At 38.9% G+C, this 27462-nt stretch overlaps 1 protein-coding gene and 1 long non-coding RNA gene across 2 annotated transcripts; both read right to left on the minus strand.

Annotated features, from left to right (window-relative positions):
* Nucleotides 1-2995: 2995 nt before the first annotated feature.
* On the minus strand, nt 2996-19268 carry LOC139732077 (uncharacterized). The gene is made up of 6 exons (XM_071642952.1): nt 19167-19268; nt 16157-16327; nt 15047-15319; nt 4386-4490; nt 3591-3751; nt 2996-3023 (listed from the first exon to the last, which is right to left on the minus strand). Exons 1-6 carry the CDS (start codon nt 19266-19268, stop codon nt 2996-2998), a joined length of 840 nt encoding a protein of 279 aa, XP_071499053.1.
* A 5459-nt stretch (nt 19269-24727) lies between these two features.
* LOC139732040 (uncharacterized) lies at nt 24728-27111 on the minus strand. Its single transcript, XR_011711004.1, has 3 exons — nt 26804-27111; nt 25930-26116; nt 24728-25242 (listed from the first exon to the last, which is right to left on the minus strand). It is a non-coding gene; the product is annotated as an uncharacterized lncRNA (long non-coding RNA).
* Nucleotides 27112-27462: the final 351 nt, after the last annotated feature.

A 27462-nucleotide genomic window follows, 5' to 3' on the forward strand; every position in this document is an offset into this window, starting at 1 on the left:
CCCGCTTTGCAACGGACTTCATTAACATCAAAGAAATCAAAGAATGGTCCGTTTTATATCCAAAGCGGATATCACATTTTTCAACTGAAGTGGTTAAGCTTTGGGATATCAAAAAAATAATCAATACGACTTCCTATCTTACTGTCATGAGACATCCAAGTGTATTTCAATTTTGATAAATTAAAGGATCTCCATATATCAATCAAATCAAAATCTAACATTATATCAGTTATGGCCTTGAAGCATCGTGGATGATTTTGGATCAAATTCGGAAATTTATCTAACTTAGCATCTAAAATTGTATTAAAATCACCACCGATTACATATGGTTCTTCCCCGTGCATTGCAAGTAGCTTATGCAGATCAGCAAAAAAAAAATATCGTTGTCATTATTGGGGCCGTAAATATTACCGAGTGTTAACAAATTTGCATTTAATTTCAGGATGACCAACAATATTCTACCATTGTCATCTCTAACAGTGTTTACTATTTCAAAAGTTGCAGAAGGTTTCAAAAGCATACATACTCCTGCACTGTCAGATCGACCATGGTTGAATATGATTTTATATCCCCATTCTTGACACCATCTTTTTTCTGAATCTGGTGAAGAATGTGTTTCTTGTAAGAAAATCACATGATAATCTGAATTTCTTATCCAATTAAAAACGCATCGTCTTTTAAAGGGGTTTCCAAGTCCCCTCACATTCAAAGAACAGAGCTTGATATCAATTGGCTCACTCATGACGTACGTAAAACATTCTCACAGTATTATACGGATTGTACAGACAATATATGAGAAGGAAATTGGCATGTATTTTCATTCCGAAACTCAAAAGGCACAGTATGAACAAGTGATGTGAATTAAGTTTTTGGCCTAGATTTGTAGGCAGATTTGAAATGAAACAAAGCAAAAACCACCACCACCCAAAAGAAAACGTAAAACACGAAAATTGCTGATTTGCGATTTTCGTTTTTCCGCCAGCATACATTTCCGTGGCCTTCTAAAACAGCATGAAATAAAATAACTCACATTATTTGACTTTGTTATCTCGAGCAAAAGATCTATATAGTGTGTCGTTTATAATAGTTACGTCTCTGTGATAGCAATTTTGTCTTTTATTCTAAACATACATTTTACAATAGACGTAATGGACAGAATAGCTACCTCCATAGAACATCATTCTATGCACTAAAGACTGTACGACCTACACTTTATGCAAATCTGACAACCTCAGTGTTTTCAGAGAACCGGGGGAATCTTTAGGGCCATCTTTGTACTTGATAAGTCTTGGTACCGAGTTCGGGATGAGTAGGACAAATTAAAATAATCATCGGTCATGGAAAACTGATACATACGTCCATATTTGTGATTTTTGAGATAATAAGAACCCTCTTATGAAACATGAAAGGGTATAGAATTCTCAGAGGAATTCAAAGTTTATTTCATGAGAATTTGTTTTGAAATGGCTGAGATATCCAAAACAAAGAGATCCTAATATATATATATATATATATATATATATATATATATATATATATAAGTATATATATATATATATATATATATATATATAATATATATATGTATATACATATATATATATGTATATATATATATATATATATACACCTTTTATTACGATTGCTTTTTTCACTTTGCTTTTGGATAGCCATTTCAAAACCGATTTTCATCAAATAGGTCTTAAATGTCTTTTAGAATTGTATGCTCTTTCATATTTCATTAAGTTATTTTCAAGTATCTCACAAAAAAGTCAAAAGCTGCATCATCACCTCAATCAATACTATACACCCTCTAAGACGATCATGTCCTACAGTCTCTGTTCAGGCGCCAAACTTACACATAAGAACACATTTGAACATGGATTTAATGATTTAAGACTATGCCCAGTTTTCCCCTCTGATGTTCGTTGATCGCTGAAGATCAAAATAACACAGACGATAGCTTATTGATAAACAACACCTAATCAAGAATAATCTTTTCGCCATTAAAGGGATCGTATAGTCTTGGTTGAGACCTAATTTCAGGTTTCTAACATTTTTTGGTGAGATAATGAGAAACCTCTTATGAAATATGAAAGAGCATGTAATTCTATGAGGAATTCAACGTTTATTTGATGAAAATTGGTTTTGAAATGACTGAGATATTAAAAAAAGAGCGATTCTAATAAAGTGTGGGACCCGGGCGATCGCTTTGTTTTACTTTGTTTTTCGATGTTTCAGTCATTCCAAACCTGATTTTCATCAAATGAACTTTGAATTCCTCTTAAGATGGTATGTTCTGTACTATATCACAAGTGTTTTCTTGGTATAGTCTCGCAAAAAGTTAAAAGCCCAATTCTCGTCTCCACCAATATTGTACTATCCCTTTAACGATAACTTCATGCGTTTGGTTCCGAATCAATCAATCATTCGCAAACATATGTTGTCATCATTTACAATGTATGGAATTATAATGAACCTTTCAAAACTGATCGTATCAAATACTGTTAAGGTTTGATAAAAAAAGGCGCCTTATTATTATTCAACTTATATCAACACCTGCATAGAGGGCTTTAGACGTCTGACGAAATCTAAACACATACACAGCAGTGTGTCTTTATATGACGGCGACAATTACAAAAAGGTGATTGAGGCAACTCTATTGTATACTATGGTTCTTCCAACATGCTGAGTAATCTCAATTTTCAATAATCATCTCTACACAACCTCTCCCGTGGTTTGGAAAGAATGACGTCGCATGTTATACAAACATTAAAAACTCTCAAAAGCTTGTGTACGGTTTAGAGGGAGGTGTGCGTGTATGTTTGTGCGCGCGTGTGTGTTATGTGTGTGTTTGCAATTATATCACCGGTTGTTTTTACTTCACTTATGGAATGTTCTTGTATATGCGTGGGTGATCTTCATCTAATCATGCGAAACAAAAAACAAAAGGAGTCTCGTCAACTGCATCTAAATTTGGGCTGGATATCCCTTGCTAAACTACCTCTCCTTTGTCGGAAGGGCTGTCAGAGACAAATTGTATGATACACACTACTTTTCATAGAACGAGCATCAATGATTATTACGAACATGATATTAGGTGAGAACATAACTCGATATTTGTTCAACAAAGCATAGTCAATTCACTCTACTGTCTATTACAAGGCAAACTTGGGTTCAGAATTATACATCTGATGGACCAGTGCACTCACATCTTGTCCGTTTCAGAGATTTATCTACGATAGTTTAGGTGTCAAAGTTGTTAAACCTCTTTCCCAGACGTGAGCTGGCGATCGGAAATTTGTCAGCTCATTTCAGTCAGCCATTTGGGTAATTGGTAAGCTAACTGTGGAAGGTATCTTTATGTTAAACATCTAAACCGTCACAAGCAAATTTGTGTCTTGGATTTGACTGACAACTTTGAAGCTGAGATTTTTTTAATCATCATTAATGGCAGTCTTCTGATGACATGACCTTTGATCCTATAAAAGGTGGAACAGTGGGAGCAACATTACCAGAAACACCTTTATTGGTCATCATGGGTGATTTCATGAGAAATAATATCAGAGAAGGGTCCAATGATGCTATACCTTCCGTATCGCTTGGACCAACGCGATCCCGCAGTGGCCCCGATCGCCCGGCCGATGCAGAACACGACCGTCGTGGTCCCCCACAACCACGCCTCGCCTTCCTCGCTCATCGGAACGCCGAATCGATCGATGTTGGTCTCATTGTAGAAATCCTTGATGAACTGGAGCAAGTGAATAACGCATAGGCCTATTGATTTTTCAAAAGTCCACATCCGTCATTTTAACTTCCTTAGTCATTGCATCAGCATGTAGCAGCACGTAGCTGACGTCTCTTTACTGTCATCGTCATTCTTGGAACTTTGTTCAATTTCATTCAATTCAATTGTAGTTATATTACCATCCAACAGAAAGGTAATACAGATACAAAGGGTACATTGATAAATCCTTTTGTTAACAATTTGCAAACAATGTTGACATTAACAAGATAGTAGTTTATGAACGGCAACAACTGTAATGACGACGAAATAGAAACCGACGACAATAATGACATATATAATGAAAATAATAATCTTGCAAGCAGAAGAAAAGAGGGAAGAATGTTATCACCGTTATCACTATCATCATCATCAGCAGCATCATAAATAGGCTCAGTACCTGTAGTATCATCACCACTATACATCAATGTTATCATCAATACCATCAATCAACATTGTCATCATCGTCGTCAACATCATCATCATCATCATCATCATCATCATCATCATTATCATCATATTTGGGATCATCATTACTGTCATCATCACGAGTCGGCGTAATGCGTTCTGCCAATGTAACAATGCCTGTAAGACTGCTTACGATCGACGGAGGGGTGATGTTGCCGTAGTTGTAGCCACATTTTAAAGATGAGCCAATCAGAAGCGCACCGATAGTCAGGACTAGCCACAGAGTGACGTCACTGACCTGCACACAATAAACAAGAGGGATAAGGGGAAAAGAGGGGGAAATAATAAAGGAATGAACTATACAACCATATAGGAGAATATTATAATCATATAGTTCAAGAAAAAGCAAAAATGTATTGAGAACGATTTTTACTGCATAGGCACATTCATGTAAAGCGCATTACATTAGATGTGACTAAAAACACGCACACGATCTTCAAGAAATGTGCAAGGCTAACCAACTGCGTGAAGTGAAGTGGATCCAACTGGCATGTGTAGCTGAATATGGGCTATCCAGCCATCTTCTCAGATGGAAAGTGAAACAAACAAGCAAACAATCCAATATTTGGCCAAATTGTTCTTTTTTTATTTGTTTATTGTCGTACAAATTTCTCTCATTATCTTATCTGTGTATGGTACTGAATGAAAAAAAAAAACCAACGTATTTTCCGACGTTAAAAGAACCACACAGATAGGGTTATAGCCGGAGGTTAATGAGTTCCTACCCATCGTAAGATTGTTATGTAACTTAGATCACAGAAATTAGATACGGATGTCATTGTTGCAATGCACTTGCTATTGTTGTTATACACATAATAACACAGACACATTACGAATGACAAAAAAAAAAACCCAATGATAATGATAATGAATTAAAAGGAGACAAATTGGTGCGGAAACCTCTTATCAAACTCTTTGGTAGTCAGCTTGCTGAGCTGTATGGCTTTTTTTTTTTGTAATTAGACGTGTTCACATTTCATTCGTGCTTCTTCGCTTTTCTTCCAATCTTTCAATGTCTTTTTTTGAAGACATAGATCTAGTAACAGTTACATGACCAGGCCTTCTTGACGTAACAATGATGTAATCGTATCATTATCATAATCGAAATAGGACTCCTACATGACCATCCGAGTCACTCTGAGGTAAAAGAGCAATTTTTGCAATGAATTTAAACCGTAATTGATATCTGCATGATATTAACGCTTGGTTTCCTAACTGCAGGTGCGTAGTGGTCTTATCGGTCCCGATCACGGTAAAATCTGTTGTACGAGAATATTATCAGTTCATCAGACTACGCCACTTAACTCTACCAAGCGATGCGTGTCCCGTCGTAGTAACGACTATACGAATTAGACTCTGTCTTATCGATGAATACTTTTGAAAGCAAACAGACAGATTTGATTGGCGCCCATCATGTCTATAGTTAAGCAAACAGTGCATTGGTAGGGGGGGGGGGCGACGAAGAGAACCGAATAAATAGATCAACAGTATATGGTGCCAAAGAAACTGACCTTTGAATGCCTCACTACGCGTGTTGCTATTGCCGACAGAATTTAAAAGGGCGTTGATGGGACTGTGTAGTATAAAATCATACAGCACCGGGTATTTCTATAATGCGTATGTTTGTATTCCACTGTCAACGCCGACGATTTCATTGAGTATCTCACCTTACGATTATCCATTCTTTTCAAGTCAGGTACGACATTCTGGTTTTGCAGACCTTTCTTCTTGTCTGCTTGCTCATTTGTTCCTTTCAGAAAAGTTGCTCACCGTGAAAGCGAACATGATTCCATGTTGATAACGCATTGTTTCTTCCATATGCTATACACCGGGGTGTCTATTTGAGTGAGCTCGTGCAGAGAAAATGCACATATCTTTTTGTTCTCTTCATTTGTCAAATTGTGTGCACACGGTGTCACAGCATTTCCATTTCTGACGAAAACCCATGCACCAAATATCAATATTGTGAATCCAAAGTAAAGATGCTTTCTATTCACTAATCAATCGGTTGACGAATTCAGATCATAACGTCTAGCAAACTGCGTCAACCCCCCGAATTCGTGTTCTTGGAGCAAAATGATACTGATATCAACTTGTCGCCACAGTGCACAGTATAGATGGAGAATTAGTAAATGTTGGAGGATGTTTAAGAAGACATGAATGTAAGAAAAGAGCAGCACTCACTGGTTTTGTCACCATTTTTTCCGGCGGAGTATAGGTGACAACTTGACTGGGTGCCAGCGACATCTCACGCGACGCTCGCCCTTATTCTCGCCCGTCTTTCTGGCATCGGTCGCTGGCGCTACACTGACGACTTGTCGGCGCGCGCACGTTATCTGCAAACATTGGAAAGTCTCACGAGTTTACAAGTCGGTCCCCAATTAAAGCTTCGCTCTTCTCTACTGCAGAAGAGGAGAGGGACCAGATCTATTAAAGGAGATGATGAAAGAAAAAGAAGAACTTTCTTACCATGAAAGCTGATGACGTTTTAGCTGTAGACCTACTGCGTATAAGGAAGAGGGTGGATTTGTGCATTTTGTCGTTCGTGGAGATTTGCTATAAACAAAAACTGTGGCATTATCAAGCAAAAATCACAGATATGAGATCTTTCTTGCAAACTGAATGACAAATTGCCCTACGTAAATAAGCACCGAATTAATCAATTTTTAGTAGTATAGCCATGATGAAAATAAAATCATGAGCATATAGACAAATCTTTCTTACACAATTGTCATAATCGCTGACTTTGATTTTCATGACAGATTCACCTTCACACATCTTTGCCAAGTATCATGAACGCCTGTATTCAAATACAGAATTATCATCATAATATCATAACTCAATGGTCACACCAATCAGTAAACATACAGCAAAGTAGTAGCATGCAGCTCACTGCCGATGAAACGTCACCTTAAAAAACAAGGCAACCAAGAAAGCCAACCTGCCACTCCCGCAACCACAAAAATCTATACTGTAAGCTGTCCTCAGCTCGGCGGTGACGCCGACCAGTCCAAAGTCGTACCAAAATTCATCGCGAATAGTTGGTCGTATATTGTTACGCTTATATGATTACACGAACGATGAGCTCAACTGACAGCCACGTTGTTAATGACATGCAACTGTTGTGGAATCAAAATGGATAAATTCCAAACAATAGTCACCCAGTAATGGTGCCTCCGCTGGCCCGTAAGCTATAAAAGCAGCCTCTGGGTAATAATTTTTCCGGCAGCAGTATTTATCGAGCCAGCTGCGTTTGGTTGTATTTGCTCACGGTGATTCAGATTGTGCATTTTCATTTAACTATGCATGATTGCATTATGGAATGCGTTCCCGAGTAATCCTCGCACATTATTGTTTTGCTCTTTTTTTCTCTCCCTCTGTTTGTCGCAATGATAATGCCCATGAAAGATTAATACTCACAATGCGACTGTTTGGTTGCCACCTCCGCGATTCATTAGCTCGACCTTTGACCTCGATCTTACCAGTTTTCGACTACAATGCTGCTCAAAACAGAAAGAAAAAAGTTTAAAAATGAAAGCATATAACTCTCTTTTGTTATTTTCTTTTTCCTTCTGCTCTCTTTACATTTTACGCTCTCTAAGTCTCTCTTTCTCTTTCTATCCTTATGTATATATATATGCATGTGTATACAAACATGTGTACATGTATATATTGTTATATATTATTACATATATGTATATATGTATTCATGTATGTATGTATTATAATCATATATGCACATATATGCAAACATGTGTATATATTGCTATATATGTCTATATATATATATATATATATATATGATAAAAACCTAAAATGGCATTAGACTTTTATCACATATATATATAGACATACTTATAGCAATATATACACATGTATAAATAAATAAATAAATAAATAAATAAATATATATATATATATATATATATATATATATATATATATATATTTATGTGTGTGTGTGTATATACACTAGTAATAAATACAAATACACGATGCATCTATCCATCTGATCATTACTGCGTTTATAGGCATATATTACATTCTGTATCAGTGTCAGCATACGCGTGTGGGTGTGTTTACTCGTGCTAGAACTTGTGTGTGTGTGTGTGTGTGTAAGAGAGAGAGATAGACGGAGAGAGATTTAAATCCTGTGAGCGATGTTCAGATGTGAATGTTGACTTTGCGTTGTCTCACCCATCAGTCCTTGTGAATTTCATGTCTTATCGTCGTCGAGTGTTTACATTGCACTTCATAGAAAATGTCGTTACGATACGCACAATCAAACAAGAGCAGTGCGTTTATCTGCGTTGTCATCAGAGGTGTCATCTTTCATGATTGCTATTTTTTTTTTAAATCTCGTCATTACAATGATTCTACTTTTTTCAGACTGTGATGAGTTGTCTCCTGTTTTCTTCAGCCCTTTGTCGTCACTCTCAACACACACACACACACACACACACACACACACACACACACACATACTCGTGCATCATGCAGTTCGAGCCGGTAAGCCGTGAACAGGAATTCGAGGAGCGCTCGAAATGTACTGTTTGTAAGAGCAAGTGTGCTTTTACTGTGTGAGTGTGTGTGTATGTGTGATTGTGTGTACTCACATAATATTATGATGTGTGTCAAATGGGAGGGCGCCCTCTCAGTCAAGCCAAGGAATAAATCAAGTTTGCTGTTAAAAGGGCTGGGGGATTGTGCGAGGGGATAAGTATTGGCGTAGCCAGGGTTTTGCAATGGTGGGGTACAATGACCCCCACCCCTTCCATTCTGACTTGTCTGTTTTATTTCCATTTTTTTTTTGGGGGGGGGGGGAGGGATTAGATGCATAGAGGTTAGGTCAACGGGGACCTAATGGGAATATATTAAGACAGCGAAAATGTATAAGGGGGGGGGGGTTCTATTAATTGATTTCATTACTTACTTAATTATGATTTCTTTTAAGGGGGGGGGGTCAACTGCTGCCATACTTTATTATACATGTGCATTGTGAGCTTTGGTTACGAGATGTTGGGTGAGGAAGCATTTTGAAAGTGAGCAACAAGAGCATGAATCCCCCTCCCCATCAAGAGGTATTCAAAACGTACATTGAAATGACTGAGAGAGGCACATTACAAATGAGAGCTGCTTCTAGTTTTCTTTTTATTTGAATATCAAGAGAACAGACTGAACATGAAAAATGAATACTATGTAATTATATCAACACAGAATTATAATTTTGTGTATTCATAAATGACAATAAATGACATTCAAACGCAATAAAATTCAACTGAAGTTGAAATTATACCATTCTACAGTGCATTCAATACTTGTGACTTGCAACTATTTTTTTTTTACATGAATTGTATGTCAAAATGTGATCATAATGCCAATACTTGTACATAATATTCATGGTTGACATCGCCAATGTTCATAATTGTGTCCAAACACGCAATAAGATATGGACCCACTACCATGGTTGATAAATTAAATGGTATGCTATGGCGGTCTGCAAATTCTAGCATTTTGTGCTCAGGTGATAATCAAAAGATAATGAATAATGCAAATTTATATGCATAATAATCATGGTCACATGGCCACTGTTCAAAATTGTGCTCAAGCATGCAATGAGGCCTGTACCCACTGTCATGATTGAACAATTAAATGCTATGCCATGGCAACTTTTAGCATTATCTGGTTGTGTTGTTTTGCTCAGTTGATAATCAACAAATAATAAAAGACGCTTTGAATCAACTTAGGTAGCACATATAATAGATCTTTTGAACATCATTAACAAAAAAAACAATGACCAGGTTATGTTGCATATTTGATTCTGTTGAGGAGGTATATTACATTTATGTCACTGTATGTCGGTACAAAAGTTCTATAGTCTCCCAAAAATGAGAGACAAAATTTGTCTACTTCCGAGTCATGTTCATAATAGCAAAATTAGGGAAGAAACTTTGCAGATGGCTGGACAATGCAGACATAGACATGACAGAAGAAGTTTAGGTGAAAAATATAAAATGAAGACATGCACAAATTTCAAGCATGGCATTGGGTATAACAATTATTATTGTCTGTAAACCCTCAACTCTTATGACAAGCTATATCCCACTGATAAGTTCCCATTGGGTACAATGGGGTAAATTGGACATGATTTGTGGATTACGTTGAGCAGAAATACATTAAATAAAATTTTTGCCTGACACAAAAGAAATATCATTCAGACACATGAAATACTCTGTCTTGGTGTCGTCATATACATGCATATCATTTTCAGGGATAAAGAAAAAAATCAAGGGTATCAAACCCTCCCATTTACCCGAATAGATAAGGACAACTGGGACACTTTTGGGGGGTAAATTGGACAAACAAGCACACAAACAACCATATTAACATTGGTATTATAACTATGGCTTACCAACTTAGTAGTAGGTGGAGGGGTGAGGGAGTGGGGATATTGATAAACTTGAGCTTTACTATTGAACCACTGACTAGCATTGTGAAAGACTGCTCATGGAAATGTTGAGTCACACAAACAAGTAATTAAAATTATAAATCACTTGTCCTTTTATCCCAATTGAAAGGGGTGAGGGGACGATGTTCAGGTCTCTTCACCTAAGTAAATGATTTGTCCCATATAGTAACAGTTTGAAGTGAAATAACATCCTTAATGATAATAATACAAAGGAACAAACTTTATTGTCAAAGTCATATTCTGACAAGAAAATCCTTAATAATAATATATACTCCAACAAGGTGATGTATCTATTCCAGGACTGCCTTCCTCATACAAGCAATTTACCCCAAACAAAGAGGCAACGTGAACACTTCTTCAAACACTAATTTTCAGTATTTCATACAACGAATCCTATCAGCTTATATTTATAAGATGAGTAGCACATGTACAACACATTTACTTACTAAATTTTGCAGAACTGTCTGCCATTGATATTAATGTACACATTCAAATGTTAAGAAAATTTAACTACCTTCCCCTAAGGATGAATCATGCTAAGTTTTGTATAAATAGGGCCATTACTTTTCAAGTAAAGGTTTAACTATGCATTGAACACTATAAGGAGGCTCCTCCTTCTGGGGTTATGCCCCTGATCCCCTTGATGGATAAAAGGTAAACAATATATTTAAACCATGAGGAGCTGGCCCCACCCAAGAGCTAAGCCACTGAACCCCCTAGGGGTGAGACTCTCCACTTTAACTCCCTTTCCCTACGGATGATTCATGCCAAATGTTGTCAAAAAAATAGGGTCATGAGTTTTGAAGAAAAGGTCAAAAGTGTACTTTGTACTAAAGGGAGACAACCCCCCCCCCCCCACTTGTACCCCTCCCAGGGGCCAAACGGCATGACCCTGGGTGCTCCAATGAACAACATTGATTTTTTGTCCACAAAGGCATCTTCCCACAATATGGCTGGCTGTAGTAGTTCTGGATCGGGAGCAGAAGATTATTGAAATCTACTGTGTGTTTAACAAAAGGGGCTATGCCCCATCCCCCTGAGGGGTGGCATACCCCAATTGAACAAACTTAGATCTCTTCTCCCTTAGGATTATTCCACCCAAGTTAGGTTGAAATCGGGCCACAGATTTTTGAGAAGTCAAACATCTAATACGTTTACGAATGGCGGAAGACGCATGAGCAAGTGAGCATTAATAGAGACGGGTAAAATTTCCATCTTACATGTACTTGCTAGCCAGAACAAATCCAGATTGCAATGTCTATGGATATACAAAAAGAGAATGTTTCAACATGGACTGTACCAAACAAATTGGCACATGTACACTGAAGCTGACATATGACCAAGGAGGAATGACCCCTCATGGTGTGCATCCTTACAGTGAACGTTGATTGTAGCAAAAATCCTACTTTACAGGAAAAAGTTTACACATTGATGGTTTTAGGAATTAGATCCAAATAACACTTTCTATCTAATTACAAGCTTCAAAAAGCATTCAAAGCAAAATATTTCAAAGTGGCAAGTAACATTTTAATAGCACAAACAATACAAAAACTTGTCCCTACAGATCCAATACTTGCCATAATACAGAGATTAATTTTAACATTTTCGGGGACATTTTTTTCTTACAATCACAAAATCATTTTTTCCTTGTTTTCACATTATAGCACAAATGAATCCTTCAAAGGCTTCAATTTCATATCAGTAGCTACATCGCCCAGATGCAAGTAGCTTTCTTGAAACAGTAAACTTTCAGGAGACCAGACAATGTTAAATACAATGAAAACTATAGTTACTGATAGTCATTTTTGAACCTCTGAAAGATATTGATCTATTCACAATCACCACAAGGCTTAGAAAGTTCGCCATATGTTGTAGGTCTGTAGTCTGTCGGTGTAAAGTGAAATACCTCCTCAATTTACATAAAGCAAGAACAAATTCCACTTTCGAGTTTTTCAAAATTTTTGTGATATTGACAAATTAGGAGTTTGAAAGTTTATATTAGGAATCGTCTAACCTGTCCCTCCCAGGGTCAGTTTAGACTTGTCAGAAACTCAGAGGCTAAACGGATCATTGTTGATTTCTTATCACACAGAGAACATCTCATGAGAGGAATGCATATTGAAATGGGCTCTAACAACAACAATGTAGCCCAATCATTTACTGTCACATGGACTCCAATAAGGAAGAAACTCTACAGACGTGCAGCCTTTCTTCGCATTGTTTGTAACATGTTCCATACTTTGCTCTTAATTTGTACAGTTGTCCTTTTGCCCAATGCAGGAAAGCTGTCTATAGCCTTTTGGCAATCTGGCAAAGATGGGACTTTATTTAAGGCCAGACACTTCTTTAGTGCAACATCAGCCTTTATTGCTGATATTTCTTGCTTGGACCATGCTTCTCTCTGGCCACATTTTTTTTTTCTTTCAGGAAAAGAGGTGTCCTGGTAGGTGTTAGCTCTTCTTTGTGCTCGCTTGAAACCTATGCCAGTGCCCATTTTACCTTGTACTGTATTGACTTCCTGATGTGTTTCATCATCTGTTGCAGTCTTGCGCCTTTCATTTACTGATGCATCTCGTGACAATGTCGGACTACTAGTATTTGTCAAATGAGAACTGGGGCTTGGCTGATCAGTGAGACATGGACTTTCTTCCATGAAAACTTTTGTGTTCTCACTGATATGAATGTCATCTAAAGTTTTGTCTCTGAACTCCTGAATCCTGCCCTGTTCAAAAATATTCAGGAGCTTGCTCACTTTTGCCAGGACAAGTGCCTCGCTAGGGAGGCGATAATATTGCCTGTGCACAGACATGCTGTGCCCTAAATGCTCTGCTAGCTGATCAAGTTCATGTTCATTGAGATGTAATAGCTGACTCATAGTGGCAATCTGCTTTCGTAGGTTAGTTGCTGTAAGTGACAATGGGCTTTCTGCTTCGCACTCCTTTGCAAAAGCTCGCAGACAGTCATGGGAGCGATGCGGACCTTCAGCATCAAAATGAGATCTAGCAAAAACATATGGGTTATCAACACTGACACCAGCCTTCTGCCTGTTCGTCTCATTTGCAAGAATGTCTAGAGAGTCTTTCATGTTCTGGGTAAGAAGAACTGAAACACCCCGATCTCGTTTTCCACGTATGTAGATCAATGACAATCGATCTATAGCTACTTGTTCAGAGAGTGGCAAGGAGTTGAGCACTTCACGCTGTGTACTTCTCCCATGAACTGTTCTTGTCTTGTATGTGTGAACTTTCAGAAATTGCATTTCGCCTGGTCTTCGACGATTATATAAGACCACTTGCGTCAGTGCACATTTTGCAAGGTCTGCAAATGAGTTCTCATTGATACCCTCATGTGTGATTCTTGTTTTCACATGTTTTTCCTGCTCTCCAACATATTTGTTGAGTTTCATTATGTCATTTGTGAGAGGGAGTTGACGTGGATTCGTCCACTTTTCATTTGAAGCCTGACGGAGTGCATGTGATGATATTCTGGGACCCCATTCAAGAGCCATGAGTCGTTTGAAACCTGCAGCATGTTTGTTCACTACACCTGCCTTTAAACTTTCAGCATCTAGTATGTCAGCAATTCTGGTTAGGCAATGACCTAATTTTCTAGCGAGTGAAGGAGTTTCATATGTTGCAGTAGCTTCATTGAAAGAACAGCACTCATATGTTGCACTCATGACTACCTCAAAGTTTTCTGGATTAATTAGATCCTTTGCTGTTTGAATACATGGATCTAGTGATCGTGCCTGGGAAAGCAGACGAGATGCCTCTCTCATCTTTTGTGAGACATAATTTCTGTAATTATCCGTGTGGCCTGCTGAATTTACATAATACTCCCCAAGTTTGACAATCATAGGATCATTTCTCGCAATCAGTGTTAACCTATCACTTTGCATTCCCAGAAACACTACCTTCAGTTTTTCTGAAACTGTTCCGTTTACTGGCATCAGAGCAGCTCCTGACCTTTGATGATTTTCACGCTTTTTTGCTCTTCTTTTACACTTCTTTGCATGCCTGTACAATGCTGCCTTCTTGTATAGGCCCTTTGCATCCTGAGCAGAAATTGTATGTATTCAGGTTATCCTTTGTCCCAAATTTTGGCCTTTTGTGGACCACCAATGGGCCTTCTTCAGACCCTCCTAATACCCGAGAGTTATGCTCATAGTCTCCACATTTTCTTAATTTAGCAATGAGGCTTCTCCGCTCTTTGCTTCCTATCTGCAGCGCACTGATACTACCCACCTCCGCTTCCTCACAGTGTTTTTTAAACCAGTGCTCTACTACCTTTTTGTATTCCTTATTACAGAATATGCAATAGTGTACTTTGTCCCAGACTCTCTCGCCCGTTTTCGCTCTAGCTCTTGAAGATCCGATCCAACGTACATTGTCTCTCTGGAAAGCATCTTGTCCACTTGACTCCTTGTCCAGTCCTTGCACACTTTCTCCATGAGGGTCACGAGTCTCATTTCTAGATTTTGACATACCTGGCGGTTCATCATCAGACTCTGTACAATCAGATGAGCTGTCTGGTAACCATTCACTGCCAGATGTCTCGTTAGCTGATGAGCTGTCATTACCCAACGTCCTTTTCATGTTCTGAAATTAAGGACAACAGAAAACACAATGCACAATTATACTGGAAAAATTTGATTATAATGTAGTCAACTGAACTCCGTCCGCCTTTTCACCCATTCAATTATTATTTTAACACAGGATGACAAATATAACCTTTCATTCAAAGAGAAAGGAAAGTAAAGTGATATTTATTAGCCCTTTAGCACTCAAACTGCCCGAAACCGCCTCTCAGGTTACTCCTCAAACCGCCCGTCCATTTTTAGCGCGTTTTAGTATCCGTAATACGCACCGTACAGGGCTGCAATTGTGTTTGTTTGGTCAATGGGATTTCTGCCGTGAACATCCATAATAAAAAGTTGATGCTTCCTGTGGACCATCTTCATGAAATTTCCATTCAAACACAGTGATGCACAGCAGCGGGCAAACAAAGCCGCGCTAGTTGATCTTGCTGCATGTAAATATATAGGCCAAAACTCGTCGCTATCGAAATGACTACGCTGCAAGAAAAAAAACCAATATTATCTTTAGGAGAGCTCGTGAATCGGTATTTCAAGATGATTTTCAATGTCAATTCCGATTACTGGGATGTAAGTACCACTTTTAGCAATTTCATAGTATTTTCAGCACAAAATTAGGAAAATTCCCCATTTTCTATTCTCCAAAATAAACATAACTTGCGATTGACGAAAATCAACTCCTAAAGCATTATTTCATTTTTGCGGACCAAGGTCTATAATACCGTGTTTTGGCACACCGCTGTGAGGAGTAAGCTGACGCGTTTCACGGAGGCTCTGAGTGCTAACGGGTTAACAATTAGGTTTACTTTATTGGCAAAGTACACAAAACACTAGAACTTACATTGGTCATCTCTAGGTCAAGTCCATGCATACTTTCTTGTCTCTTCTCTCTAGATTTTGACAGACCTGGTAGATCGTCATCAGAATTCGTGGAATCAAATGAGCTTTCTGGTACACATCCGCTGCAAGATGTCTCGTTAGCCGATCCATCATCATTAAACGCCTTTTTGAACTGCTGGAATAAAAAGAACCAATAAAAACGCTATTTAACATTCATTAATTTAACTAACAGTTCAAATTATATAAATACAGTCAACTCCGCGTAAGTCGAAGTCCACGGGAATGAGTTAAACGCGTTGACTTAGGCGATACTTGACTTACGCGGAGTTTATATTTCAACACATGGGATGCCCTAGCTGCAGCGCATGTTGCTTTGATGTCGTTCGCTTGCTAGAAGTGAGATTGTAGTGCTGAAAAAAGAAAGGGAGAGAGGCAAACAGAAGGGGCGAATAAGGAACTGTGAAGAGAGAGGGGAAATAAGAACTAACGCAACAGAGATGAGAGATGAGCGTTGGGAGTGCGACGGCTAGTCTAAATTTGCTGGAATGTGCTGCTTCAGTCGTCTGTGCTAACGTTTAACCGGGCTGAACAAAGATGGAATGTGCTACAACTGGTGGCGCGTGCTTGACAACATGTTGTGGTTTATTCTACTTACGTGACGTGTATCTAATGGTTTTTATTGCAACTGTTCCGGGAAATTTGTTCGACTTAGGCGATAATTCGACGTACAGAATTCGAGTTATGCGAAGTTTTAACACACGTGTGTCTATGGGGGAAAATCAGGACTTTCTACAATCATCGACTCAGGCGATTATTCGAGTTATGCGACTTTGACTTACGTGGAGTTGACTGTAATACACAAAGGTGCTTTTTGTTTGTCTTCTGTAAAAAAGAGCTGCCCACATGAATGCCAGCGCAGCTAATAGTAAAAGGATCATATGAGGATGGAATTAACATCATGGTCGTGCCAGTACAACTTACTATTACTACCTGTACAACTATCAATTGGACTAACTGTGACATCAAGCATCGGATGCTATGATAAAATTCTCATCATTCTCATTATGCTAGAGCTCTTGATTAATCATATGCTTTAATGATTTGGGATTAATGTTAATCTTGGTTACAATTTGGGGATTAAAGAAGATATTGTGGATTCTTTTGCACACACACAAAAAGGCTGAACGAGAGCCCCAGGGAGGTTGGCCTCTCCTACGAATGGATCTGCATTCCTAACAAACCTCTGATGCACCAAGGGGGAAAATATCCCTTCCAAAATATAGGATGATTTACATCAAGGTGTGGTAGCTACCAATTCAGCCTACAAATTTAAACGTACAAAAATATATTCCCATTTGACTACATCTCATTCCTATGATAGCCAAGTATGTACAAGAGATGCATGCTCTTACACACACAGTTATTTGAGGAGATTGATAGCCAAGTATGTACAAGAGATGCATGCTCTTACACACACAGTTATTTGAGGAGATTGATAGCCAAAAATGTACAAGAGATGCATGCTCTTACACACACAGTTATTTGAGGAGATTGATAGCCAAGTATGTACAAGAGATGCATGCTCTTACACACACAGTTATTTGAGGAGATTGATAGCCAAGTATATACAAGAGATGCGTGCTCCTACACACACAGTTATTTGAGGAGATTGATAGCCAAGTATGTACAAGAGATGCATGATGCTCTTACACACACAGTTATTTGAGGAGACTGATAGCCAAGTATGTACAAGAGATGCATGCTCTTACACACACAGTTATTTGAGGAGACTGATAGCCAAGTATGAACAATGGATGCATGCTCTTACACAGAAAGTTATTTGAGGAGATTGATAGCCGAGTATGAACAATGGATGCATGCTCTTACACAGTCACACAGTTATGTAAAGAGATTGTTAGCCTTGCAAGTATGTAAAATGGAAGCATGTCCTTACACACACCATTATACCAAACATGTTTTATCAAATTTCTAAGCATCCATTGGAGAACTGTCAGTTGCTCTCTATTATTTTTTTTGTTCATGCATCCATGCTGTTTTTTGTAAACAATTAGTATGATCAGGAATGATCAGTTTATCTACTTATGACCCTCACCTGCACAATTACCTAAAAACTGCAGCATTTGTCTCAGGCTCCGGCAATGCACGAACCGCGACCAGCCATAAGAAGAGAACCACTTGACTGGCGTGCCGTGCTATCCTGAGTGTACCCGTATAGTTGCACAACTGATTACCATAAAAGAAGCAGCGGAGACGACTCCTCCACCGCCTGTGCGCTGGGCGCATAACATTTCCCATGGAAGACTTAAATTGCCTGCGACTCACGTCCTAAAACCGCGAGGTGGGATGGCAGATCTCATAAAGCGGGGCTTGACAAAGCCCGAGGGGAAGTCACCATTGCCAGCAACATCCGCTTGGAAGGAGAACCCTGCCCTAAATTCTTTGTTGCAGGAGGGGCAAAAACCCATGCAAGCGGGGGGAGCTGACTGCAACGGACCAGACGGAGGAAGCTGGAGAGCACCACGGAAAGCGCCAAGCGCAGGCGATGGACGAGTGTGAGAATAAGTACCAAGGGCACTCAAGTACACGGGCAGGTGGACTGGCGCCGTAGGAGGGGATGGTACCAATGTTTGAATGGCCCGCTGGGTCCCAGCCTGAATAGAGCGTGATATCTCACCCAGCCGAACAATCGAACGCCAAGCGCGCACGAACAGGCCGACGCTGCGAGAGATGACTAGCGCCCAAGAGCGCAAAAGACAAAGTGAGGTTTAGGCAGCAGTTGTGCAGTGTATACGGATACACTCAGGGTAGCATGGCATGCCAGTCGAGTGGTTCTATTCTTATTCAAATTTCTTCTCTCTTTTCTGTGTTGGCTGGTTGCGGTTTGTGCATTGCCGGAGCCTAAGACAATGCAGTTTTTTAGGCAAGTTTACTGGTGGGGGTCACGTACGTGGTATATAAACCATTCACAAACAGACAAAAATAATTATTACCTCCTGTGAGACCTTCATCTTCATGAGCTCTGCTTGTGCTTCACGAGCCTCTCTCTGGGCCTGTTCTAACTGATGCTCAAGGTCCCTTTGAGTTTCCATCATCTTTAGTTTGTACCTCTCCAGCTGTCAATGGAATCAAACAGTACTTATAATATTATAATAGTAATACAACATAATGTTTTAGTGGGAACACAGGTATTTTGGAGAAGAGAGTTAATTAAGGTGCAGTGGCCATGGAGGTTATTCTGTCATTCACATTGACTGGCATGCTACATGAACACATTGAATGCTCAAGTACATGTACTTTGACAACTTGCAATGTGTTTGATCCAAGTCGCAGTGTACGGCGTCGTCGTGTCAACTAGCCTCATGCTTTTTATAAAATTTGCCCCAATGCTTTGAATCCAGTTTCAAAACACTACTTGTTGCTCTAGTCAGCAAACCTCAGGCAAGTTTAGTTGAAATCAAGCCAGGAGTTTTTAAGAAATCAAAACATGTACATATATGGAACAATGGTGGACCCCCCCCCCCCCCCCTTTTCATGGTACCCCTCAAAGAGGCCTACAGGATGTCTCCGGGGACTCCTAAATACAACTCTTATCATTCATTTTAAAAGGTATCTTCCCACAATATTACTTGGGTCTAGCACTTCTGGACCTGGAAGAAGATTTTTGAAAATCATTTAGTAACTGGCATAGGCGGCTATGCCTCTGATCCTTGGGGGGGGGGGGGGCAGTGTAGCTCATTTGATCAAACTTGTGACCTCTTTCCCTACGATAATTCCTGACAAGTTTGGTGAAAATCCAGCCAGGGATTTTTAAGAAGTAAAAAAGTGTAAAAAGTTTAAAGACTGACAGACGACACCCGACAAACGACAGATGACGGGCGAAAAACAATTGCATAAGGTACGTTGCGGTCACTTCAGGATGCAAATCACATGGTATAGCACAATGATCCATAGCAACTATTCATCAATAAAAATGCTTGCAGATATGCCGGGCAAATACAGCGTTCAGCACCAATAATAGTTGTTGGGTGCCACTGTCCAACAACAGGTCATTTTTGTCCCATAGTTACCGCAACGTCCCTAAGCTCACCTTGAGCTTTTAATTAGCTCAGGTGAGCTAACAAAACTGAAAACATTCATGTACTATGGAATTGTACAGTTTATAGGGAGAATATTGTACATTGCAATGACCTTAAATTTAACACAAAAAATCATTATTTCACACTGAAACAAACAATGAAACACACCAGGAATTAAAAGATTAAAATGAAGAGAAACACTCTACTGGATCATTAGCCTGTATATATATAGGTTTCAAGACTGTTCATATGAACTGTTTACATGAACAAGTATTGGAATCACCTTTTCAAGTTTGACTATGCAAACTTAATCTGGATTGTCGATGCATGAAATGTTAACATTACTAAATCCCAGTTTAAAAGGTTATTAAATTGAAATTGCTGAACCAGACTCAATATAAGTTCTAACTATTGTAAAAAAGGACAGTCAGTATTGGCAGCACAACCTTGAAGTGTGACTATGCAAACTTTAACCTGGATTGTTGACGATGCTGCTTTTTGCTGCCATCTATGGGCTATAATATGTCATTTGATTAGCCTTCATGCATCATTATCTGCTAATTTACCATGGAACAGTGGTATGTATGGGTGTCAGAAGGTGCAAGTTTTCATCATTTTCAGAAAGGCACTGTTAAAAATAAAAAAAAAACTGACTCAATGGTACCATGATCTTCTATTACTCTTTGGATTTTAATCTTTTTAATCTTCAAATCTATGAACTCAATCTAGGCTAAGGTGTGTTACAAAGACATTGTTTATAGGAAATATATGTGCATACATGCGCTGGCAATTAACAATATAATATACAAATCAAATTTTAGAATGGCACAGTACAGCAGGAATTCATGCATGTTTTGCTGCCTGTGTTATGTGTGAAATAACATGATCAGAATTTCAGAACAATGTAGGCCTACTAAAACATGAACAAATCACACTGTCATATTTAGGTGATAAAAACAGAAGGAATGAATGTCCTCTGATTTTGCGATCAATGCTAATTTTTGCATGAGCCATAACATTTCGCTGACATTTGACATATATACATACTCTGTAATCAAGCTTAAGCTTTTTTTAATACCATGTACCTTTGTATGAAATCAGATTAACATCTGTCAAACACTACTTAGTTATCAATCAGATACGAACTTTGACATTTTGTCAGACACAGATGGACCACCAGACAGACAGTGGACAGACCATGTTTCAGACAGACAAGGCAATAGCCATATTGTGCCTCACCCGCTTGCCCAGGTCCCATGTTGCATCTATAACCTAAGATTGTTTAATCTCAAATGACCTTTGACCGTACCATGTGACCTCTAACACAAGTATAATATGAAGGTCCCCGAAGTGCATCTACCTATGTTTGGATGCTATTGGATTAACAGTTGCCAAGTTATGTCCTAGCTAAGCAAGTCTTGCTGGTATAAACTTTAGCATTGTGACGGACAGACGAATGACGGACAGATGACAAATGAATGCCATTTAGATCCCTTAGTCTCACCTCCAACTACGGTGGGCGAGACAAAAAAAGGAGTCTCTTTCTGAGTTCTGTTCAGGCAAGACAAAGATGCAATAATTTCTATGTTTCATTCTCAAAAATGAAATGATTGGCAATTGTCTCGCAAATACATGGAAGCAAAAAATTTCCACAACATCTAATTACTTTTCTCGCCAAACCAAACAACACTTACTTCCTCTTGCTGCTGCTGCTGCTGCTGCTGCTCCTGCTCCTGATGCTGCTGCTGCTGCTGCTCCTGATGAAGCTGCTGCTGCTCCTGCTCCTGATGCAGCTGCTGCTGCTGCTCCTGATGAAGCTGCTGCTGCTCCTGCTCCTGATGCAGCTGCTGCTGCTCCTGATGAAGCTGCTGCTGCTGCTGCTCCTGATGCAGCTGCTGCTGCTGCTCCTGCTCCTGATGCAGCTGCTGCTGCTGCTCCTGATGAAGCTGCTCCTGCTCCTGCTCCTGATGCAGCTGCTGCTGCTCCTGATGAAGCTGCTGCTGCTGCTGCTCCTGATGAAGCTGCTGCTGCTGCTGCTCCTGATGCAGCTGCTGCTGCTGCTCCTGCTCCTGATGCAGCTGCTGCTCCGCCTGCTGCAGCTGCTGCTGCTGCTGGTCTGAAGGGGGTTGTGGTTGGTTGGCTGTGCTGAGTATTGGTCCTGATTGCAACAATAAGATAATGCGATTTGTATCACACAAAATGGTCTCATGATTGTAGAACAATGATGTAAAACAATGTGAGCTGTAATACCAGTTAAAGGGTACATGGAATATGCAGATATTTGGAAAGGGAAATCTTTGAAGTGTTTTGTATCTCAGTTAGTGGATAGAACTGCATGTTAAGAGCTCCCAGATAAAATTTCTTGAACATCACAGTAGTGCCATTTCTTATTAAGCTACTTTTATTATTTGTTAATTTCATCATTTATTACTTTTATCTACTGAGGAGATTGATAGCCAAGTATGTACAATGGATGCATGCTCTTACACACACAGTTATTTGAGGAGACTGATATAGCCAAGTATGTACAAGAGATGCATGCTCTTACACACACAGTTATTTGAGGAGATTGATAGCCAAGTGTGTACAAGAGATGCATGCTCTTACACACACAGTTATTTGAGGAGATTGATAGCCAAGTGTGTACAAGAGATGCATGCTCTTACACACACAGTTATTTGAGGAGATTGATAGCCAAGTATGTACAAGAAATGCATGCTCTTACACACACAGTTATTTGAGGAGACTGATATAGCCAAGTATGTACAATGGATGCATGCTCTTACACACACAGTTATTTGAGGAGATTGATAGCCAAGTGTGTACAAGAGATGCATGCTCTTACACACACAGTTATTTGAGGAGATTGATAGCCAAGTGTGTACAAGAGATGCATGCTCTTACACACACAGTTATTTGAGGAGATTGATAGCCAAGTATGTACAAGAGATGCATGCTCTTACACACACAGTTATTTGAGGAGACTGAGAGCCAAGTATGTACAAGAGATGCAAGCTCTTACACACACAGTTATTTGAGGAGATTGATAGCCAAGTATGTACAAGAGATGCATGCTCTTACACACACAGTTATTTGAGGAGATTGATAGCCAAGTATGTACAAGAGATGCATGCTCTTACACACACAGTTATTTGAGGAGATTGATAGCCAAGTATGTACAAGAGATGCATGCTCTTACACACACAGTTATTTGAGGAGATTGATAGCCAAGTATGTACAAGAGATGCATGCTCTTACACACACAGTTATTTGAGGAGATTGATAGCCAAGTATGTACAAGAGATGCAAGCTCTTACACACACAGTTATTTGAGGAGATTGATAGCCAAGTATGTACAAGAGATGCATGCTCTTACACACACAGTTATTTGAGGAGATTGATAGCCAAGTATGTACAAGAGATGCATGCTCTTACACACACAGTTATTTGAGGAGATTGATAGCCAAGTATGTACAAGAGATGCAAGCTCTTACACACACAGTTATTTGAGGAGATTGATAGCCAAGTATGTACAAGAGATGCAAGCTCTTACACACACAGTTATTTGAGGAGATTGATAGCCAAGTATGTACAAGAGATGCATGCTCTTACACACACAGTTATTTGAGGAGATTGATAGCCAAGTATGTACAAGAGATGCATGCTCTTACACACACAGTTATTTGAGGAGATTGATAGCCAAGTATGTACAAGAGATGCATGCTCTTACACACACAGTTATTTGAGGAGATTGATAGCCCAAGTATGTACAAGAGATGCATGCTCTTACACACACAGTTATTTGAGGAGATTGATAGCCAAATATGTACAAGAGATGCATGCTCTTACACACACAGTTATTTGAGGAGATTGATAGCCAAGTATGTACAAGAAATGCATGCTCTTACACACACAGTTATTTGAGGAGATTGATAGCCAAGTATGTACAAGAGATGCAAGCTCTTACACACACAGTTATTTGAGGAGATTGATAGCCAAGTATGTACAAGAGATGCATGCTCTTACACACACAGTTATTTGAGGAGATTGATAGCCAAGTATGTACAAGAAATGCATGCTCTTACACACACAGTTATTTGAGGAGATTGATAGCCAAGTATGTACAAGAGATGCAAGCTCTTACACACACAGTTATTTGAGGAGATTGATAGCCAAGTATGTACAAGAGATGCATGCTCTTACACACACAGTTATTTGAGGAGATTGATAGCCAAGTATGTACAAGAGATGCATGCTCTTACACACACAGTTATTTGAGGAGACTGATAGCCAAGTATGTACAAGAGATGCATGCTCTTACACACACAGTTATTTGAGGAGACTGATAGCCAAGTATGTACAAGAGATGCATGCTCTTACACACACAGTTATTTGAGGAGATTGATAGCCAAGTATGTACAAGAGATGCATGCTCTTACACACACAGTTATTTGAGGAGATTGATAGCCAAGTGTGTACAATGGATGCATGCTCTTACACACACAGTGATAGCCAAGACAAAAATGATAGCCAAGTATGGAGAAATGGAAGTATGCTTTTACATACAGGGAAGCCTAAGTAGGAATGACAAGTTGTGTCTAAGTGGATAGGACTGCATACCACATATCATTAGGTCCCAGATAAAAATTCTTGGAGAGTAGTGCATTGGGCAATTTAGGAACTGTATTGTCTGTCCTTTGAAGAAGGGTGTAAATTCCATTATTGTCCCTACCCCATAGTTTGTCATGCTGCTGCTTTTATGTTAATAGGTAAAAATAGTTCTGATTTCACTACTACACACTATGCAAAAAATACAGCAGTTTGTTGACCCTTGACCTCTGACTATTGACCATGGTTACTGTGTAATATTGTCACACTACCCATTGAAACCCTATACAAACACTATGCACAAAATAAGGCATTTTGAGGACTGGTACATGTAATTACCTTCAACACCAGGGCTGCACCTTCTACAGTGAAATGATGAAACCTGTGAAAAATTAAACACACATACTTTGTTACATTATCTATTGAAAGTGATTAAAGCTCACAAAATTATGTAGAAATTCATCCAAAGCATACCTGTTACCATATCTTGGAATATAATAACACAATATACTTCAACGAATATCTTGAATATGAAGACAAAGTTATATTAGGGAGTCAAAGCAAAATTACTCCAAAATAATAAGTTTTTGCACCATATCTTTTTTAGGGGGGAGGGCTTAATAGGGCCACACTGAGAACTGTCATGAACACCTAGCTATTATTCAGTACCTAGGAAGGTTACCTTCATACATGTACCAAAGAAAGTGACAGTTCTTCTGGATGTGGAAAGGAAAATGTTTGAAACTTAGGCCCTTTGGGGGCTTCCCCACGGCTCCAATGCAGGCCATGCGCACCATGTGAACAACTTTGAATTCCCTACCCATCAGGAAAATTCAACCATGACTTTTCAAAAAGATGAAAATGTAAAGACTTTATGGACAACATACGTACATATAACAGAAAACAATAAGAGCCTTCAGCTCAAGTAAGCTAAATATCTGAGTTGAATCAAATAAATCTGGCTACTCCTGTCTTTTGAATCATCCTTGTTGCCTTTATAAGTAAAAAAGAAGTACTTCAACATTCCTAAATATAACACAGAAAAGCTGAAAACCACCGCAAAACTTACCTGTCTCCAGGGTAGGTTGTCAGCATTATATGAATATGTTAATTCCTCTCCCTCCTTGATGCACCGCTTTGCAAACATACAAAGATGAGGGCTTCCATTCATCTCCACCTTCTTCATCATACAGTTTGGGTCATTGGGTTCGTCATTTATGTACCTCCCCAGACTGTCAGTTTCGTATGCATCAATGCTTAAGAGATAAAATACAATAAAAAGAGTTTGAAAATTTAATGAAAAGTGGACTAATTAACACTTTTTTGCTGTTAAACTAGGGTTACTATTGGTAAAATGGGCATATTAAGAAAAAGGTCATATTAGGTCATATCATGGCCAATAATAACATGCATAAACCCCTCATAGGTTGAAGTGCAAAAAGTAGACACTAAAGTTTTAAGTGAACCCCCAAGCAAATTATCAAAATTCTTCATGATGGCTAATATGTGCTCTTTTGCCAAGACTGTGACCTGTTAATTGTGATGGAAGCTTACAAACACTAAAATATGAAATGTACCTATCAGATGATGAACAGATTACGTTACGATTTAAGCCACACCAAAACTGATGCGACTTAACGTTAGGTACCAAATACTGGTCCCTTCATGGTACCTTATACTGTGAATAATGTGAATGAATACGAAGAATCAAATTAAGAATGAACAATGATAGCATCACAATAAAGAGCTTTAACAAACTCAATTCGATCAAAACTGGCCAGAAGTTTTTACCTGACCAAGGACTTTACAAAATATAAACTAATCAAAAGCTAAAAAAACGTCAGAGACCACCAAAAAGCCTTGCATGCTACTCGCCTGGGCAACATCACTGTTGCAATAGCTAAGGGGCATTGCCAACTACATTAGAAAGTGTTCACACTCACCATAGACTTTTTTCTTTATGCTTAAAATGGAACGTGTAGAAGTCCCTCTCTGACTCTTTATAAAGTTTTTCCCACAGTTTGGTCTCCATCATCCTCCCCCTGTACTCAAGGAGACAATCCCCTTTGGGGATGTCTCCTTGAGCAAATACGCCATATCCTGTTTAAGAGAGAGAGAAAAAACATATGAACAAGTTTGATTTTGTTTTATTCAAGTATACATTAAAGGAGATTAACATTAAAGGAGATCTTTGATTCATAAAATCATGTTAGAAATTAAGCTATTTTTTAGGGGGGGTAGACCAATCCAGAGCATATCAGAGACAAATGCTATGATCATGTAAATGACATAGGCTAACCAACATTGAAAAGATGAAGCTGTCATCTCTGAAGAAAAATCACTAAAATTAGTTATGCATGTCACTTTCCAATAAAGAAGGCAGTATTTTCCCCTTAACAAAGGAATTTAAGACCAGTATATTTTAATTCAAATTAATGATTCTTGCGTCAAGTTTTTATAAATGCTATCAACTGATTGAATAATTGCCCTTCTCAGCGTGGATAAACACCGAATGTTCAGTGTGTTTTGAGTAAGCCATGATAAAAAATCATGGGCTATTTGTACTTGGGTGGGACCTCCTGATTACTAGACAGGTGTCATA

Source organism: Diadema antillarum, unplaced genomic scaffold (assembly GCF_040938485.1).
Source record: "Diadema antillarum isolate AM-2024a unplaced genomic scaffold, OU_Dant_1.0 seq00000398_RagTag, whole genome shotgun sequence".
Lineage (NCBI taxonomy): Eukaryota > Metazoa > Echinodermata > Echinoidea > Diadematoida > Diadematidae > Diadema > Diadema antillarum.